This window comes from Anguilla anguilla, chromosome 6, assembly GCF_013347855.1.
Source record: "Anguilla anguilla isolate fAngAng1 chromosome 6, fAngAng1.pri, whole genome shotgun sequence".
NCBI classification, from domain to species: Eukaryota; Metazoa; Chordata; class Actinopteri; order Anguilliformes; family Anguillidae; genus Anguilla; species Anguilla anguilla.
In genome coordinates, this window is record NC_049206.1 from 22,669,974 (window position 1) to 22,688,101 (window position 18,128).

At 42.3% G+C, this 18,128-nt stretch overlaps 1 protein-coding gene across 2 annotated transcripts in view; it reads left to right on the forward strand.

Moving 5' to 3' along the window:
• Nucleotides 1-18,128, forward strand: part of LOC118229238 (unconventional myosin-VIIb-like) — a 28,929-nt gene that overhangs the window by 1,566 nt on the left and 9,235 nt on the right. For both annotated transcript variants that reach the window (XM_035421036.1, XM_035421035.1), the window contains 29 exons: nucleotides 161-262; nucleotides 551-703; nucleotides 1,902-2,086; nucleotides 2,289-2,410; nucleotides 2,530-2,672; nucleotides 3,134-3,247; nucleotides 3,655-3,808; nucleotides 3,919-3,995; nucleotides 4,518-4,637; nucleotides 4,946-5,088; nucleotides 5,642-5,852; nucleotides 5,968-6,103; nucleotides 6,495-6,664; nucleotides 7,740-7,880; nucleotides 9,600-9,758; nucleotides 10,215-10,307; nucleotides 11,196-11,290; nucleotides 11,596-11,680; nucleotides 12,232-12,450; nucleotides 12,961-13,164; nucleotides 13,657-13,872; nucleotides 14,072-14,221; nucleotides 14,453-14,530; nucleotides 14,758-14,912; nucleotides 15,669-15,795; nucleotides 16,061-16,180; nucleotides 16,270-16,443; nucleotides 16,924-17,151; nucleotides 17,838-18,005. In XM_035421036.1, coding sequence (XP_035276927.1) covers nucleotides 161-262; nucleotides 551-703; nucleotides 1,902-2,086; nucleotides 2,289-2,410; nucleotides 2,530-2,672; nucleotides 3,134-3,247; nucleotides 3,655-3,808; nucleotides 3,919-3,995; nucleotides 4,518-4,637; nucleotides 4,946-5,088; nucleotides 5,642-5,852; nucleotides 5,968-6,103; nucleotides 6,495-6,664; nucleotides 7,740-7,880; nucleotides 9,600-9,758; nucleotides 10,215-10,307; nucleotides 11,196-11,290; nucleotides 11,596-11,680; nucleotides 12,232-12,450; nucleotides 12,961-13,164; nucleotides 13,657-13,872; nucleotides 14,072-14,221; nucleotides 14,453-14,530; nucleotides 14,758-14,912; nucleotides 15,669-15,795; nucleotides 16,061-16,180; nucleotides 16,270-16,443; nucleotides 16,924-17,151; nucleotides 17,838-18,005 — 4,242 coding nt within the window. The remainder of the gene's footprint in view (nucleotides 1-160; nucleotides 263-550; nucleotides 704-1,901; nucleotides 2,087-2,288; nucleotides 2,411-2,529; nucleotides 2,673-3,133; nucleotides 3,248-3,654; nucleotides 3,809-3,918; nucleotides 3,996-4,517; nucleotides 4,638-4,945; nucleotides 5,089-5,641; nucleotides 5,853-5,967; nucleotides 6,104-6,494; nucleotides 6,665-7,739; nucleotides 7,881-9,599; nucleotides 9,759-10,214; nucleotides 10,308-11,195; nucleotides 11,291-11,595; nucleotides 11,681-12,231; nucleotides 12,451-12,960; nucleotides 13,165-13,656; nucleotides 13,873-14,071; nucleotides 14,222-14,452; nucleotides 14,531-14,757; nucleotides 14,913-15,668; nucleotides 15,796-16,060; nucleotides 16,181-16,269; nucleotides 16,444-16,923; nucleotides 17,152-17,837; nucleotides 18,006-18,128) is intronic.

Sequence of the window (18,128 nt, forward strand, 5' to 3'; positions counted from 1 at the left end):
CCAGTCATGCTCTGCTATTTTTCATGTATGTCATGCTGTGTGAAAATCTTATATATTCCCAAATAATTAAACCTCGAGTGAGATTTTTGCTTTCATTTTCTGGCGGCCATTTTGGTGAAAGCTGCAGACGTGCTCAGTGACTTTGGTTGCTGGGTTTCAGGGAGATTATGTGTGGGTGGATTCCAGCATCGGGGTGCCAATCGGCGCCCAGGTCAAAGTCACGGGTGCTGGACACCGGCTGCTCATTGACGATGAAGGAAAGGTAGGGTGCAGGACGGCCATTAGCCTAGATCTTTTCAGCAGCTAATCGTGGCCTGTATACAAATCAACATATTTACTCTGACTTTGAATAAATGAGGTTCAATATTTTTTCCTCACAAACATAGTATAGAAAGTTAAGTGATCACCAAATTAGCCCGTGAACTGTGTGAAGCAAATAAGTAATACTTAAATGTATTTGTAAGTCAAATTTAAAGACAAATTTTGATGAATCCAGGCCCATGTCAAGTACATTTCTTTTATACTGGGTACTGTCTCCGTTACGTTGCAGGAGCACAAGATCACCAAGAAGAACGAGGGCTCAATTCGGCCTATGAACCCCACTTCTGTCAGCGGGGTGGACGACATGATCCAACTAGGCGACCTCAATGAAGCAGGCCTCCTCCACAACCTCTTGATCCGTCACAGAGAAGGCCTCATATACGTGGGTTCTGGCAGAGTGGTCAAAGCCACCTTTAGTGACGTTGTTACAGTAAATCTACGAATACATTGCCTGAAAGCTGTGGAAATTGGTTTCAGTATTAAATAACACAGCCAGAGTAAAACAGCCTCAGAGTACCATAATCATTTATTATATAAGTGAAGTTATTGTGTAGTATAGACAGTCCTCTTTTTTGGACTTTTTAGAGCATGTAGTCTGCCCTCTCGTAATAGTTCTTTGCTTCATTCAAACAGCGGAGAGGCTATCAGATAGTGAAGGAATCACAGGTCAGAAAGGGCCATAGACAGGGTATCAAATCCCCGCCCACAAAGGGAAGTTTCTGCGTGGCTCTGGAGCTTGCTAACCTATGGACTGCACCACAGGTCTCACCAGACTTCAGTTGTTTTGGAAAGTCTGTAATAGTCTTTCCTGGATCGTAAAAACTGGGGAAAAGTAATGCATGTTATATTGTAAAACTGATATAAAAACAATGAGGAAATGTATCTCCAATAACCAAGCCCCTATATAGGCTCATAACCAGACCATGGGTGGCAACTTCATGAGTGACAATGAGCTGCTGGTGCCAGCCTGTCTGGCACTTGTCTGTGACTGGGGCTGGCTCTGCCCATGGACCTGCAGACTGTGGGAAATTGCTCAGAGGAAACATTTTTTAACTAGTAATAATTCTATTCAGTGAAAAGATGTGGTGTCATAATTATCCCTGTCTGTTTTCAGTACTTTGTGCACCCTCCCTTTGCAAGCATAACACTACAGAGTGGTTGTCTATAGAGTTTCATAAGATTGGTGAACACATTAGATCTTTGACCCTTCCTCTATACATAATATTAAAAAATCCTTCAGATGCTTAATTTGCCATTTATAGACTGCCCTCTCCAATTCAAATTGTGGGTTTTTGGATTGTGTTCCAGTCTGGTCATGTTGAAGAAATTCATTTTTTTGGGCAGTTAACCGTTTCTTGGTAGAATTTTTGGTTGGGAAATTTTTTCTGGACCCATAGATGCAAAGCAACCCTATAGCATTTCTGACACCACATGCACTGCTGGTGCATGTGGTCAAAAAGGTTCCAGTGCTATTTGCTCATCAAGGGTTCCAATGAATTGTTGAGGACACTGTATGGAGGGCACTGTATTTATGTACAGCATGTGTAGTGATGTAACAGGCAGTGTTCTTCCCCATTCAGACCTACACAGGCTCCATCCTGGTAGCAGTCAACCCCTACCAGCTGCTGCCCATCTACACGGCCGAGCAGGTGCGCCTCTACCACAACCGGCGTCTGGGCGAGCTGCCCCCGCACATCTTCGCCATCGCCGACAGCTGCTACTTCAACATGCGGCGCAACCTCAGGGACCAGTGCTGCATCATCAGGTTAGCCCCGCCCCCACTCCCACACAGCAGGGCCAGCCCCGCCCCTTTTTCCCTCTTTCTGTCCACCTGTGTCAGTGGGGAGCTCCGTTTATGTGGCTCTTTCACTGCCAGGTCTGCTCATTCTAAGGGAGCCCGTTCTCATTATGTGTACTGTCTGTGTCTGTGTGAGCGCCAGTTAGCCTGTCTCGTTTCTCTGTGCCAGTGGGGAGTCTGGTGCTGGCAAGACGGAGAACACCAAGCTCATGCTGCAGTTTCTGGCCGCCGTGAGCGGTCAGCACTCCTGGATCGAGCAGCAGATCCTGGAGGCCAACCCCATTCTAGAAGGTGTGCTATGCTCTTTACATTGTTTTCCGGTCACACACAGTCTGTGATATTCAATGATGCCTCATTAAAATTCCAAGTTAAACCTCCTGGTGACCTCAGTGACCCTGCTGCTTCAACAGCCTTCGGCAACGCGAAGACCATTCGAAACGACAACTCCAGCCGCTTCGGGAAGTACACCGACATCTACTTCAACAAGAACTGGGTCATCGAGGGGGCGCGCGTGGAGCAGTACCTGCTGGAGAAGTCCCGCGTCTGTCGCCAGGTAGGCACACAGTGTGGCTGGGCCTCTGCCAGCTTCTGTGAGAGGCGGTAGCTTGCACGCTACTCTTACTATGAGCTGTATATAAATTATAAATGGCAAATTGTTTCTCTGAAGCTTGGGTATGTGTCTGAGTGTGGGATAAGACATTGGACCACTAAGCTTGTTCACCCTTATGGGTGGCAGTGTGGTGTAGTGGATAAGCAACTGGCCTGGTAAACTGAAACATGCAGGCTCAGATCCTAAGCCAAGAGCTATTTGGGTGAAGTCACACAAGGGACATCCATAGCCTTGATTACTCCAATAAAGCCTACCCAGCTATAAAATTGATGGATGAAAAGCGCCAGTTACTGTAACTGGTCCTAGATAATTGTGTCTTTTGACCAAATCAATTATGACCAGCCCGTTTCTTGGCGCAATGAGGAAATTTGATGATTTTTTAATTTGTCATTTATTCTTTGCAGACTGCAGAAGAACGAAACTACCACATCTTTTATTGCATGTTGTTGGGGATGCCAGCCGAGCAGAAGAAGACTCTGTCTTTGAGAGGTGCTGAAGAGTACAACTACCTGACTATGGTATGGTATGGCATAAGAAGCCTAAAGCATAACGATCCAGTTTGCCAAGTAACATGACCTCGACTAGCTCCCGTGGACAAGGAATATACTGCATTATATAGTGCTTCTATGTGGACTTTTTGGAAAATATGTTAAGTATATGTCATGGCAATAGATTCAAAAATGTATCTTGCAATATCTGAAAACGGTAATAATGAGTATATTTGATCATATATTGTCACGTTTTATTTCTGTTGATTGAAGTTTATTCCATTCCCAGAAGTTTCTCTAGTTGTATAGCATAGAAGTGATAAATAGGCGCAATAAACTTATCACAATGATGCTTCAAAGGCATGAGGTCTAAATGTTGTTGTTTTTATGAGTCAGCACTCATCAAATGGCAATGACTGAAGCCTCTGCCTCTACAGGGAAACTGTACCACCTGTGACGGAAGGGATGATGTCAAAGAGTATGCGCGCATCCGCTCGGCCATGAAGATCCTTACCTTCACAGAGAAGGAATCCTGGGAGATCTTCAAGTTGCTGGCTGCCATCCTCCACCTGGGCAATGTCAACTTCGAAGGTGAAGACTGGGGCCCATCAGTCCCATCTATGGTGGAGGAGAAATGGATTCTGAAAGCTTTGTGGGCCAACGGGACTAGAATGAATGTATTTTTTCTTGCTGTTTAACAGGCACTATCTTGAACAACATGGAGGGCTGTGACATCATGAACTCAGATCATTTCAAAATGGCCGCTAAGCTGCTGGAGGTATCTGTGGCATGTCGCTTTCTTATAGTGTCGTGTTATTGCGTTTCTAATAATTTGGTCGGTGCACTTATCCAGAGTGACTTGCAGGGCTATTGTGGAATGTAGTACATAGAGTGTACATCATGGGAGCTGCATAGGAGAATGGGCATGCATATGAAATGTATGCAACATCAAGTAACACATTAAACAGTAAAACAGAAAGTCCCATACAAAAATATTCTCTATGAAGTCCATAGTGCAGTGAAGCACTTCACACTTAACCTAGCCAGAGTTTTCTCAGATTTCAATGTCACTGGGCAAGAGCAGCTCCTCTGACAGATTATGCTCCTACCATCCACCTGCATTATCTTCACATGAACCTGAACCTTTATGCCGTTAGGAATGTTACTGCTAGTCTGCATTCCCCCTGGGCACACTGTAGTGACAGGAAGGGCCTAGGTGTGAGTAGGAAAACAGTAAATAATTATATGTAGTTAGAGAAATCTATTTTATTTTTTGACTCCATTATTCTTCTTTCCTCAGGTGGATATCCATGCATTGGAAACCAGTCTTACATATCGCTCCATCCTGACCAATAGGGAGAGTGTGACTAAGCCCCTCACCTCCGAACAGGCTATGGATGGCAGGGATGCCTTCGTCAAGGTATGGGAACTGCCTCAGAAATGTTGATTGCCCTGCACATTTTGAACTTGGCTGACCTTATAAATGGCAATGGGGAATGATAGATCCTTAAAAGCGGTCTCTGTTTAATGGGCTCTGGTACTTTCCTATTAAACAGAACAAAGCATTTTCCCAAAACACATCTCATTTCAAGTTGTGTTAATGTTATCAGTGGGCCTCAGCTCTTTGCTCACTGTACTTGCTGTGTGTGTGTGTGTGTGTGTGTGTGTGTGTTTGTGTGTTTGTGTCTGCATGTGCATGTGTGCGTGTGCCTGTGTGTCTTTCTCCAGGCCATTTATGGGAGGATGTTTGTATGGATAGCTGAGAAAATCAACAGTGCCATCAACAAGTCTCCTTCTAATGGTCCTACCTATGTCCGTAAATCCATTGGGCTGCTGGACATCTTTGGCTTTGAGAATTTCAACAAGAACAGGTGGTTGCACAATCACATGCTTTCTCTCCACTTACATGTGTTGCAATACTATGGAATCCTGCAATATTTGTTCATTTCTATAAAGTTTTTATGGACCGCTATACCCATATGATTGAGATATGGTTATGCAATTTCCTAATCAGAAGTGTGTAGTTGCTGAGAAAAGGTGTCAAAATTGTTCTTCAGGGATGTTTACAATGATGGGCATGTTTGACTGAATACTTTCACAGGGTTTTATTTTATTATGCAGTTATGCTAGGCTTTTGATAGTGGTGAAAAAAGGCTGAGGTGGATGCATATAATAGCTCATGTTCCAATCTCAAAATGGAGGTCCTGCTTTTTCCGCAGTCCAATTCCGTTGCATGCGATTTAGTTTTAATTCACCATGCAATTCCTTATTTACTCTTTTTGAATACATATCAAATTAATTGGCTATGATAAAACCGTGATTCATTAAATTGAGAGACCAAGTGAAAAAAAAAAAAAAAAAAAAAAATATTAGGCTGTAACAAATACACACATTTTGCATTTGACGTCAATTTATGTGGTCTAGCTTTGAACAGCTGTGCATCAACTTTGCGAACGAGCAGCTGCAACAGTTCTTCGTGCAGCATGTCTTCAAGCTGGAGCAGGATGAGTACAACTGCGAGAACATAGTCTGGAAGCACATCGTCTTCAACGACAACCAACGCACCTTGGACTTGATGGCAATCAAGCCCCTCAACATCTTGGCCCTCATCGATGAAGAGAGCACCTTTCCAAAGGTAACACACGTGCGCCCTGCTTTCTGAAGTTGGTTGGCAAGTCCCAGCAAGTTGTAGTTCATTGTTTGTTGAGTACATTTACAATCTGTAACAGTAATATGTGTAATAAATTCAGGGTACGGACATTACCATGTTGAACAAGATGAACCAAGTGCATGGGAAGAGCAAAATGTACCTCCCTCCTAGGAACTACCATGACAAGCAGTTTGGGATCCAGCACTTTGCTGGAGTGGTCTACTATGACTCCGAAGGTATCCAGCAAGATACTGCACATGGCCTTGAGCTGCCACTCTAATCCCTCTTTATACCTTTGGTGATTCCTACAATATAAGGGTCTATGCTGCTTTTCTTGTCTTTAATCAATATGAGTTAACAATACTGAACCAAAATACATTTTCTTCTGCAGCAACAACATACATTGACAATTTATCTACACAACATAAATAAGTCATAAAATTTCTCAATGATGAAACCATTATGACAAACCTCCACAACTTTTTACAGTGTATTTACAGAGTTTACGTCAGATACTTACAAGACATACCTTTCTCAACATATAGTCAGTGTGTTATTAATGCAGCATGGAAGCCGAACTTTTGAAAACATTTTTTATCTTCAGCTAATTGTTTGGTCGTTTTCCAGGTTTTCTGGAGAAGAACAAAGATTCCGTTAGCACAGACATCATGAAGCTGGTGGAAAACTCATCCAGCAAGCTCCTCAAGCAGATCTTCAGATCTGACATCACATCAAATGCAGTGATGAGCTCTGCCCGCAATGGTCGGGTAATACTAACCCCGAAAAGTACCCTGCGGGTGAGTAGAGTGAACTGAAACTTACTATTCATGTTTGGATGCATTTATGAATGCATTCTCAATTAAGTCCTGTAGGGCAGAAAATGAAGTTGCACTAAACCAGAAATCCAAACATCATTAACTTAAAATATTATTTAAAAAATAACAATATTTTATTTTTAAGATTTTACAATATCAGGAACATTTTCAGGAAAAATAAACACATTTATCTTCTGATATTATGCTTTGTCAGATGGAACAACAATTCATTAGTACTAAATTTAATTTCAGACAAATCTTCAACTATAGACCCATTTGCATTGATTCAATCTTGCAGTATGTCTATTCTTGCATTGTAATTCAGTCCTCCGCCAGCTAGAGGTCATGATAACCTTTGTCAAGCCACTTCTCAAACAATAATCCCAATTGGACAACCTCAATAATCTAAGTTGATAAATAAATTGCTACTAATTAAGCATAAATGATGATTGACAGCAATGTTTGCTAGCAACACTCATGTTAAATTCAGTTCAATTACTATTGCGAACATTCTGCAGTATTTTTAAAGGTTGTACAGGGGCATGATAGGTTTTATTAGAAGCAGTGGGAAATGCCCACATTAAAAATGACAGCAGTTATATAACAATTTACTTGCACAAAAAAAGTTAATAAAAAATAAATTCTTTACTCAACTAATTAACAAATCATGGTCTTAAATGTAGACTTTAAGTAAAACCCAGCTGCACTCAATGACCAGGTTTGAGAACCACTGGCTCAAAGATATACTTTTCATTGCATTTCAACTTCCATCCAAGTTCACTTTCCTTTCGGGCTCTCCCCATATTACGTCAACTAATTATTTTCATAAATGTTTCAATTAGAAACTCAAGTGTACAATTAGTCACTTGACTTGGCTGTTGAAGTGCCTGTGGGGACTACTGGAGGACAACCATTGAAATACAAGTTTAAATCCCTGCAGGTCACATGGTGGAGACAAACTTGTGTCCCTAGTCATTGTACATTGAAAATCATCAAAACTACATCAATGCAGCAGATTTTTTTAAATCTACATACAAACATCTCCTTCTCTCCATAGCAAATGTCAGAAACAAGGAAGCAGATGCCCACACTGAGTGGTCAGTTTCGCCAGTCCCTCGACTCCCTGATGAAGGCCTTATCAGACTGCGAGCCCTACTTTGTGCGCTGCTTTAAACCCAACGAGTACAAAAAGCCCTTGGTAATTAGACACAATCTAATTGTATGCTTATCTCTACTGCATTTTGTCTTACGTCGCATTTGTACTGACTTAATGTTACCTATGCTTGTTCATTGTCTTTCGGCAAAATTAATCAAAATGACCAAGAAATTTATTTTTTATCCAGTTTTTTTTTTTGTTAAAATTTTCACGTGGTTTTGAAGGTAACATATCTAAAAGCTAAAAATTACAAAGATTGAAGCCATCCCCGAACCTCAGTTTCAGACATTCAGAATCCTTTGCATTGTACCTTGAATGGTATTTGCTCAGTGATGGGATAACACCGACAAGGTTTTGGAACTGGAGTCCCTAACCTAGCCGGTTGTCCAGATGACAACCACCTGCATGAGGTCCCTCTGCTCTTATCCTCTTTGGCAGACCTCAGAATCGCAAGATCTCTTAATCTGTGCTACCCTGTCTCAGGGTATAGTAGAATGCTGGAACATGTAGACTTACCCGGCTGGCAATTGAATCTGCGGTTTTTGCATGACAGACAGGCACAGTGATCTAAACATTATACTACACTGCCACCGTATATCTATGACTATTGACAAATAGACACAAGAATGTCGCAACTGTAAATTCCTAAGAAATTCCGCTGTTGAAAATCCTACTAGCCTTGAAGAATTGCTCAATAAGTATACTACTGCCCAGAGGGTTCATGCAGAATACAACCTTTAACTTGACATAGTTTTTATGTGCTTACGGAGGGCTTGTGCTGAGTCAGGAGAAATGGCTGGTTCATGGCTGGACCTGCAGAATGTGTGTAATCATATGGCTCTCCTTCCTGAGGGAATTCTGTGTTAGTCTGATTTTCTGCATGTTTTTGCTGTTCTGGCACCTGTTGATAGGCAACTCAATGATTTATATACAGTGCACACACACACACACACACATATATATATATATATATATATATATATATATATATATATATATATATATGCTTCTTTGCAGATGCTTTTATCTAAAGTGATGTACAGTATATACTGTATATATGTATACATTTTTTAGTATATGTAGCCCTCTGGGATCAAACCCTCATTCTACCAATGCTTAATGCTCGGTCAACTGAGCCATGGGAGTACTATTGATTGATTTAAACACCTGAGCACCACCCAGAATGCACAAGACATGATACCCAGATAATGTTAAGAACAGCTGATATTCCTGGAGCAGGAAGCAAATCGCTGCCTGGCAACAGCATTGATCCATAGATGACAGATGGTAGGTGCTAATAAAAGAAAATATCACAGTTATGGCATATCTACAACTCTATTGCAGTTATCAGGTTTAGCATCCCTCTCAAACTTCATACAAGAAATTTCATATTTTGTTAGAATGGTCAGTTTTGAGCCATCAATGTTTGGGAGTTATATCACTGAGGATATTTAAAGGACCTTACATAGACCTTGAAGATTCCATATCAATAATAAAACCTTTATTTGCATGGACTTTGTATTTAAGCCATAAAACGATTGGCTTTTATAGTAGCCTTATGCTGTCAGTTAAACATTAGACAGAAAAAGTAATTGTGATGAACAGTGAGTTATGCATTTCTGAATCAAATTTGATCATGCAATTTTGACGGCACTATTATACAATACAGACCATATTTTGAGATTTGTAGAATCATCGACTATGATGTAATGGTCTACAGGGCTTGGTATTTTAGCCTTGAGCTTTCTTTCCTCCTCACAGCTGTTTGACAGGGAGCTGTGTATGAGACAGCTACGTTACTCTGGGATGATGGAGACCATTCGAATTCGCAAATCGGGGTACCCCATCCGGCACACCTTTCAGCAGTTCCTGAATCGGTACCGGGTGCTGCTGAAGACCACCCTTTGTGATCCCAAAAAGGTGACAGATATGCTTTTACCCTCAATTTGATCTTTCACTCTTCATACTGGCTTTTGCAGTGCTAGCCACTGTTGTGTCCTTGCCTCACCAGTTTACCTCCTTTTGTTTTCTCGCATGATACAGTCCTCCATCAGCTGTTTGCTTCTTGGGATTTATTGATAAATTTCCAGTTGTGCAAAATATTCAATTCGTCGGTATGCAGTGTACCAGGTGGATAAGACATGCTTTTCATAGCATTTAAACATCCATCCATGTTCACTTTTCTTCCTTACTTTCCCAAAATTAGACCAACCAATTGTTTTCTCAATTAGAAACTCTTTTTTTTTTTATGATTATTCACTTGATTGTACAGTTGAAGTGCCTATGGGGACCCCTTGGTTAAATCCCTGCAGGTCACGTGGTGGAGATAAAACTGTTGGCCTTACTCATTAGTAACAACTGACTTCTCCTGCACAGGAACGTGCAGACAAGTGCTGTGACTGTATCTGCAAGGCTGTCATTCAAGGGGCAGGAGACTGGAAAATTGGAATGACAAAGATTTTTCTGAAGGTACTGAAGGCACCAAACCTGTCTAAAACATGAGTTAAATCTTACATGGGTGTAATTTAAGTACATTAAAAATGGAATTTCTGACAGTGGATATTATTAAAAAAGAATATGGTCCAAGGTAAAAATGCTCTTTTTCAACACTGGTTTTCAGTGTAATGATTCACTCCTGGGTTTAGAATCATATTAGCATGTCATAGTAGTCCCACATAGGTAGGAGGCCATGTGTGGAATCATCACCTAGAGAGGCTTTCATTCGGCAGGGTTGCATCTGCCACACTGATCAGCTCTTCTGGTTGATTATAAGGGCTATATATTGCTGTCCATAGAGGTGTACATAGACACAATGGGCCTCATTCACAAAACTTTTGTCAAATTATTATTACTTTTGTTCTTAAAAATGTTCCTATGAAAAAACACTATGAGACTCATGACACATGTGCAAACTTTTGTTTTCGTGCATATCCCAGATATGAGATGATGAATGCTGGCTATTTGTAAATTTTATGCACAATCCTGTTCAAGTGATTTGCATGAGGAAGCAGCCATGAACAAAAATAAATCAGAAAAAAATGATGAATGCCGAAATGTTATTGGAAACGTTCTTACACGCAGTTTACAATCAAATGTGATCATACGCATGTTTTGTGAATGAGGCCCAATGACTGTACAATGCAGTCGGTGGGCTAAGTGACTAATTGGGCACAAGATCTTTGGTGGAGAGGAGCCTTGTTTGTCTGCATTTGCCCAAATCAGTCAAGGATATTCCTGGGATGAGAAGGGCCTATGAATATGACTGGGCATTCCAAACTGGAAAGAAACATAAAAATCAGTCTTAATCGTTTGCTGAAAAAATAGCGAAAAGTATAAACCTTGGTCCCTTGATCCTAGGATTTCCATGACTCCCTACTGGAGCTAGCGAGAGACAAGGAGATCCACCGGAAAGCCGCCATCATCCAGAGGGTCATGCGAGGCTACAAACACAGGTACGGACACAGATGCACCAGTCTCTTTAGTGTGACAGATCATTTCCTGGACTGGCTTTACACTCACTTCCCGCCACTGTTCACAGTGTCCACTCAAGATCCATGAATTTCTTATCATCAACGTGAACTACAGCATACCTTTATTACTTAACTGCACCCATTGAACTTCAATCAGCTGGTGACTGAAGGGCACCTCATAGCACATTGGATCTCCAGGATTGGTAACACAGTCAACTGGTGTATGGCTTGGATTCCCAGTAGTGGTCATAACAGAGCTGTTTGTTGTCACCCTGTGTGTCCTGCAGGAAGAACTTTGTCTCGCAAAGGAAGGCAGCGTTGCTCATACAGAAGACCTGGAGAGGCTACAAAGGCAGGCAGCAGCACAGAATGGTGAGCTAATAGCCCATTGGTTAGCAGCAGCAGAGAAACTGAACCTTTACTCCTGTAAATAAAATTGTCTTTACAGTTTTTGCCCTCATAGTTGAAAGTTTAGGTTTCTTATATGAAAATTAAGCATGCAGTGCCAAATTCACTAGCACAGTTTCTCACTGCATACATTTAATGTATACGTTACGGTCTTACAAATCATTGTCATTTAATTTCATCTGTCCTTCTTTTCTTGTCTTTGTTGGTCTGATGTAACAATAATATCTTATTACTCTCATATTGTCATCTCGGCCCAAATTCCTTGGATGTACTAGTCAAGTAGACTTGCATCGGACACGTTTATAAAAATATGTCAAAGTTTTTTGTAACCGAATCCCCCCCCCCCCCCCCCCCAACACCACCTCACCCTAGCCCGAAACAAAAATAACGTTGTCTGAACTAGATGCTGATGAGCTGACGAATAGGGATGTGAGCTAGTGAGCGTCATGAGCTGATCAGCTGACGAGCTGGCTCTGAGCTGATGGAAAGGCCCTTTGCCCCTGTACCCCTCGCAGGTCCAGCTGGGTTACCGCCGACTGCAGGCTAAGATCCGCGCTCGACGGATGCGCTCGCACTACATGCAGAAGCAGGAGGCGGCCGTGCTGCTGCAGGCCCAAGTCCGGGGATACCTGAACAGGAAAGAGTGGGACCGCAAGAAGAAGGCCGTCAGGGTGCTCCAGGCCCACACCAGAGGAGCGCTGGCCCGGAAGACCTACAAAGGCATCAAGGATGCTGTGAGTTCATTATGTCTGGAGAAACTGGCTCAACTATGACAGTGTGGATCCATGTTGAGCCTGTGAGCAACTAGACATATGAACCAAAAATGTTAATGTTAATTTATGTTTTACAGACTGGATTTAACATTTATCCTTTATATTTTGTCATTATTTGTAAAGTTTAAAAATCTTTGATAAGCATTTCATCTGTTGTTTCCTGCATGTGTAGGTATTAATGTGTGAGACTGACAGGGTGTTGTCCTATTTGATGAAAATGACGGCATTTCATTATAACTTATATTGTATTAAAGGCTGACTGCAGTCAGTACTATAATGCATCACCCTCCTCAATCTGATTCTGGGGACTTTGCGCCAACATACTGGCTAATTCCTGCCAAATCCAGTGTCTGTATTTAATCAGCCTCTGCTCTCGGAGCTGCTAGGTGGTTTATCCGGTTTAGGCACAGCTCCAGTGTGTGGATGGCCCCCCGGGGTCTGGGATCTGACATTCCCTTGTGTCTCCGGCAGGCATTCCTTTCTGCCCAGGAGAAGCGAGCCCAGGAGGAGCACGCCCAGGAGCTGCAGCGTCGTTTGGAGGAGGTGCTCCAGAAGCAGGAGACCAGCACTGCGTCCCGGGAGGAAATTAGCGACCAGGAAATGGTGGAGAACATCTTCGGCTTTTTGCCTACCACAGTCGGTGGGCAGGAGGGACAAGCTCCTGTCGGCTTTGAGGTTAGACTTCCAAAATACTTGCTAAAGGCCTCTGCTTTAACAAGATATGATTGTGTATGGGCTTAACAGCAAGTTGCAGCCAGAAAGCAGTTTAAACAGTATATAAATACTGGCAAAGAAAGAAATTTGTGCATCCGCTATATGCTTCAGTATGAGTCCATAGGGTTTGTTAATCCCTTACAGAAACAGAATATTTGCAGTATATTGTAAATATGTGGAATTAGGAAAGTATAATGATAAATATATTTCACACCAATGTAATATATATTAGAATAAGGCAATTATTTGTATATTTGCTAATACATTGTAAAATGATGCAGTATCTTGACAATATCCAGTATTTCTCAGTCTTACCTAGGTCTTCATCAGAAAGATGAGCAGACCCATGTGAGGTTGAAATTTTAACCAGTTCTGTGGTCTTATATCTCAAGCTGGTCTTGGCACAAGCAGTAATAGTGATTTAAATTTTTCACTGTTTTGTTCTATCCTTAGGACCTGGAGGGGAAGAAGGTTGTGTTGGAGGAAGTTGACACGGAAGACATTCCTATTGTGGAGGAAGCTCCTGAGAAGGAAGAGGAGGAAATTGATGATGAGCACTCCTTTGCCAAATTTGCCTCCATGCACTTCCAGAACTCAGCCACGCACACCCACATCAATCAGAGGCTGCGCCGCACCCTCCTGTTCCACGATGATGAAGGCGACGCCCTGGTACCCCACTTTGCACAGGAGGCTGTGCACCCTTTTCCTTTACTGTCTCCATGGTTGGGCGAAAAGTAAAGCTGCTTAGATGTTTATATGCCCCCTTACTAGGGTGTTTACAGGTGAAGCTGTTGTGCCTGGTCTTTGCTCAAAGTTGCCATGATGCCAGTAGAGCCCATCTCAGATGTCTACCTGTTGTCCTCCTCAGGCTTGTCTGACCGTGTGGTGGATGATCCTGAGGTTTATGGGAGACATCCCTGAGCCCAAACAGCAGGACCAGGATGAGAACCAGTCCATCCAACAAAACCTGGGACAAAGGAAGGACCGTCGCCTTAGCAACCTGGTCGGCCTTGAACAGGTGCCCAGCTGGCTGCTTTGTGATGAATCTCTCCTTAAATCGTAGCTGCTTATCCAGATGAAACCTCTGCTAAATGTGGCCTGTCAGGATAGAAGATGGTTTCTACAAAGATTGAGGACATTTTAGAAGGCAGCAGTTTTAGAGGCTGTACTGGAATTGATATGCTTGTACTTTGAAGCCAAGACTTGGCACGAAGTAGTACTTTCTGATTTATTTAAGCTTTTGTTATAGAAACTCCTGAAAAGACACAAAAAAGGGAGCAAAGGGAGTGGTCCCAGCAGAAGGAAACCTTCAATGATTCCTGAAGAGGTGAGAGATACAGAGAGGTAGTCTCTTGTTTTCTGGGATCAGGCCCAAAGGAGATCTCCACAGCTTATACTCCACATAACTTTGCCTCTGCATAATGGCCTCACCTTCACATTGCACTATCATGGATTGTAATCATTTTAGTCCATAGATAAAATATCTTAGGACTCATTGATTTGTGTAATTGGCTCTAGTCATTTGTGTTTATTTCGGTTATTTTGTGATTTCAGCCTGCAGCGGAAGCCCCAAACGTCTCTGCAACACCACCTCCAAAGGAGGAGGGTTATGTAATGATTGGAGAAGGACCCACCCTGGATCGGCCAATGACATCTCTGGAAAAAATCCATGTCATTGTTGGATATGCTATCGTCAGACCAGACACCAGGTAGTGAACTAGAGTTTTGATCGAGAGGAAGTTTCACAAATATTGCCTATTTACTATTTTATGTGTGATTGTAAATTCTGGAGCTAAAAAAAGATTTAACTCCGGAGTTGACAACCCTTGTCACGGAGCGCCAGAGTTGCTCCACACAAGCCTACATGTATAAGTACATAACTGTATTAATTATTACACTTAATGAATATAAGTGATCGTGTTTTCAGCATTTCACCATCAATTCTCTGAATATTCAGGCTGAGGCCTTTTAGAAAAAATGTTCAATTAAGGTCATTCAGTAGAATTTTTCTTTTGGAAGACCCTCTAAAAAAAAAAGTGCTGCGTTCATTTGAAATCATCTTGGTTGTCTTGCTTTCCTGAAGTTTTGATTTTAGAATGTTCATTAGTGAGGTTGCACTGGACAAGTTGAACAAATTTGAGCTATTGGTCTGGCAATGTGCACTTCATCAACTTATAACAAAATGTGGTAGCTAACATATTTAAGTTACATAAGTTATTCACGTTTAGCGTATTTTTCATTTTCTCTTCATCAAATATATTGGTTAATTGAACATGACATTGTTCATTTTTGGGGGGAAAATCCTTTCACAAAAAAAAAAAATGGAAAAAGTCCTGCAATTAATTGTTATAAAAATATACACGCTTGATTTGATGGCCATTTCTCTGGTTCACCTACCCATCTCAGTGTTCCTACTGTAGCTTTGTGTGTCTGTGAGCCAATGCTGCTTTCCTCCTGTGCTCCAGGGACGAGATCTACTGTCAGATCTGCAAGCAGTTGGTGAAGAACACGAACCGCAACAGCTGCGTCCGTGGCTGGATTCTCCTGTCCATCTGTCTCGGCATCTTCCCGCCGACTGATCGCTTTATCAAGGTGGCCTCAAGCAGCCTCTCTGCCGTCAGACCTTCTGTTTGCTGAACAAGTTACTCTACAGGGTTGGAGTCCTGATCTATGTGGTCACTTCTGGCACTACACTCTTTACTTCACTCTAGTGTGTTTCTTTTGTACCTCTGCACCTTGAACTAATGCACTTGTTGTACGTCGCTCTGGATAAGAGCGTCTGCTAAATGCCTGTAATGTAATGATAATTTTCCAGAGTCAAAAAAGCATTTTCACTTTTATTAATCTGTCCTTACAGTACCTCCAAAACTTCATCCATGCTGGTCCCGCTGAGCACTCGGCTCACTGTGCCGAGAGGCTCCATCGCGTCATGGCTAATGGGGTGCGCAGTGAGCCCACTTGCTGGGTAGAGCTGCAGGTAAAAGTCACTTTGAAAGCCTGTGGTAGCTGCTTCCTGTTTTTACAACACAAGTTGACAAATCCTTATCCTGCCCTTTGATTTACTAGGCCACCAAGACCAAAAAGCCCATAGTAGTATCGGTAACCCTAATTGATGGCAACAACATCAGTGTGCGCCTGGACTCGGCATCCACCTCCAGGGAAGTCTGCAAATTCATCGCCCGGAAAATCAACCTGCAGGACACCTTTGGCTTCTCTCTTTACATCGCTTTGTATGAAAAGGTAGGACACGTGGCCTACTTCTGCTATGCAGCACCGTTTACAGGAAATGTTTTTTCAGGAAAATGGGTCAGGAATGCATCTTAAACAGAATACAGATAAAAGGCAATAATAAAACAGCAATTTTGAAGCTAACAAAAGACACAATGGATTTGTAGGTAGTTTATTCGTGAAATCTCAAGCTTTAACATTTCTTTGAGCTTCTTTAAGACGTTCCAAATCATAGAATCCTTTTGTACTGCTGCTGTGTTAGTTTTAAGAAGTCATTCAACCAAAAAGGTCAATCCCTCATGAAGAGCTTGAATTTTACAAAAATTAGCTGGTAGAATCATGTTGTTATAAGCTGCCTGTTGATTCAATTTGGGAACAGGAAGTTGTTTCCTCTTCCACTTCATATCCATCTGTAACTATGAGAAAACCTTGGCGCAGGGCAGCAAGATTTGATCGTAAGTCCCTGTTCACTGTGCTATGGTGTTCTTTCAGGTGTGGTCACTGGGCAGTGGTGGAGACCACGTGATGGATGCAATCTCACAGTGTGAGCAGGAAGTGAAGAGGAAGGGCGGGGAGGAGCAACACGCCCCCTGGCGCCTTTATTACCGTAAGGAGATATTCACCCCCTGGCACAACTGCCTACAGGACGCCCTCAGCACTGACCTCGTCTACAAACAGATCATCCGAGGGCTCAAGTGTGGGGAGTATCAATCCGACAAGGTAACCAAGGTTTTTGGTCCCCAAGCTTTTTCACATTCAGTTTCTCAGTGGTATTCATTTTCACTCTTGGAGAACTTGGTTTTTCATGTTCTGATGTTTCTCAGTATATAAATTGATCAATTGAAGCTTCGGTTTCACAGTTCACCCACATCACCTGGTTTAAAATGTGTGATTACATCATTAACTCACTTAAATTTTAAAGCACAAACAAGCAAAAGCCACCCATGTTGATGTTGATCTCCATGGGCAAGAGCAATAACCACTGGGAACACTCTTTTCCCACGATGGTCTCATGACTCCCACTGAACCCTGACCCTGAGTGCTGTCACTTTTGGTTAGTTCTAGTTGCAGAACTGAAGAACTAGAACTAGATCCAAAATGTACACTCAAGTGCTCAAAATGGAGTAATTGCTGCCACTCCGTCCCCCACTCCTCCCCCCCCCCCCCTCCTGGATTTAGCACAGTGAGTACAGGTTTGTTGCTGAAGCCATTGTGTATCAAGAATGCCAGGTCGTTGTCACATTTTCTCCAGGTAATTACCTCAATGGGAAAATAGGTCCACCGACCCATTAGCGATGACAGGAATGATTGATGATAGCAGGGAGTTCTGTAATTAGCTTAACCTGTCTATTTTTTTATGGATTGTGAACCATCCAAATTCATGTCGGGATTCTTCTCTCATTCAGGAGGATGATTTTGTCCAGCTTGCTGCAAAGCACTTCTACGTACAGTTTGGGGCCGACACTAGGGACGAAAATGCAAAGAAAGTCGTGGAAGAGTGCATAATCATCAATCTGGTTGAAACAAAGTCAGAAGCCAAATTGGTGCAGCTGGTGAAAGCAGCACACATTCAGGTACACTGACCTGCTTTGTGCTGTGAAGTCACATTCGACAGACTGGGTGGAGATGGGGCTCTCATAAAATCCTTGTAAAATCCATAGAATGCAAATATTATCTTCTGATTGTCGCTCTCATTT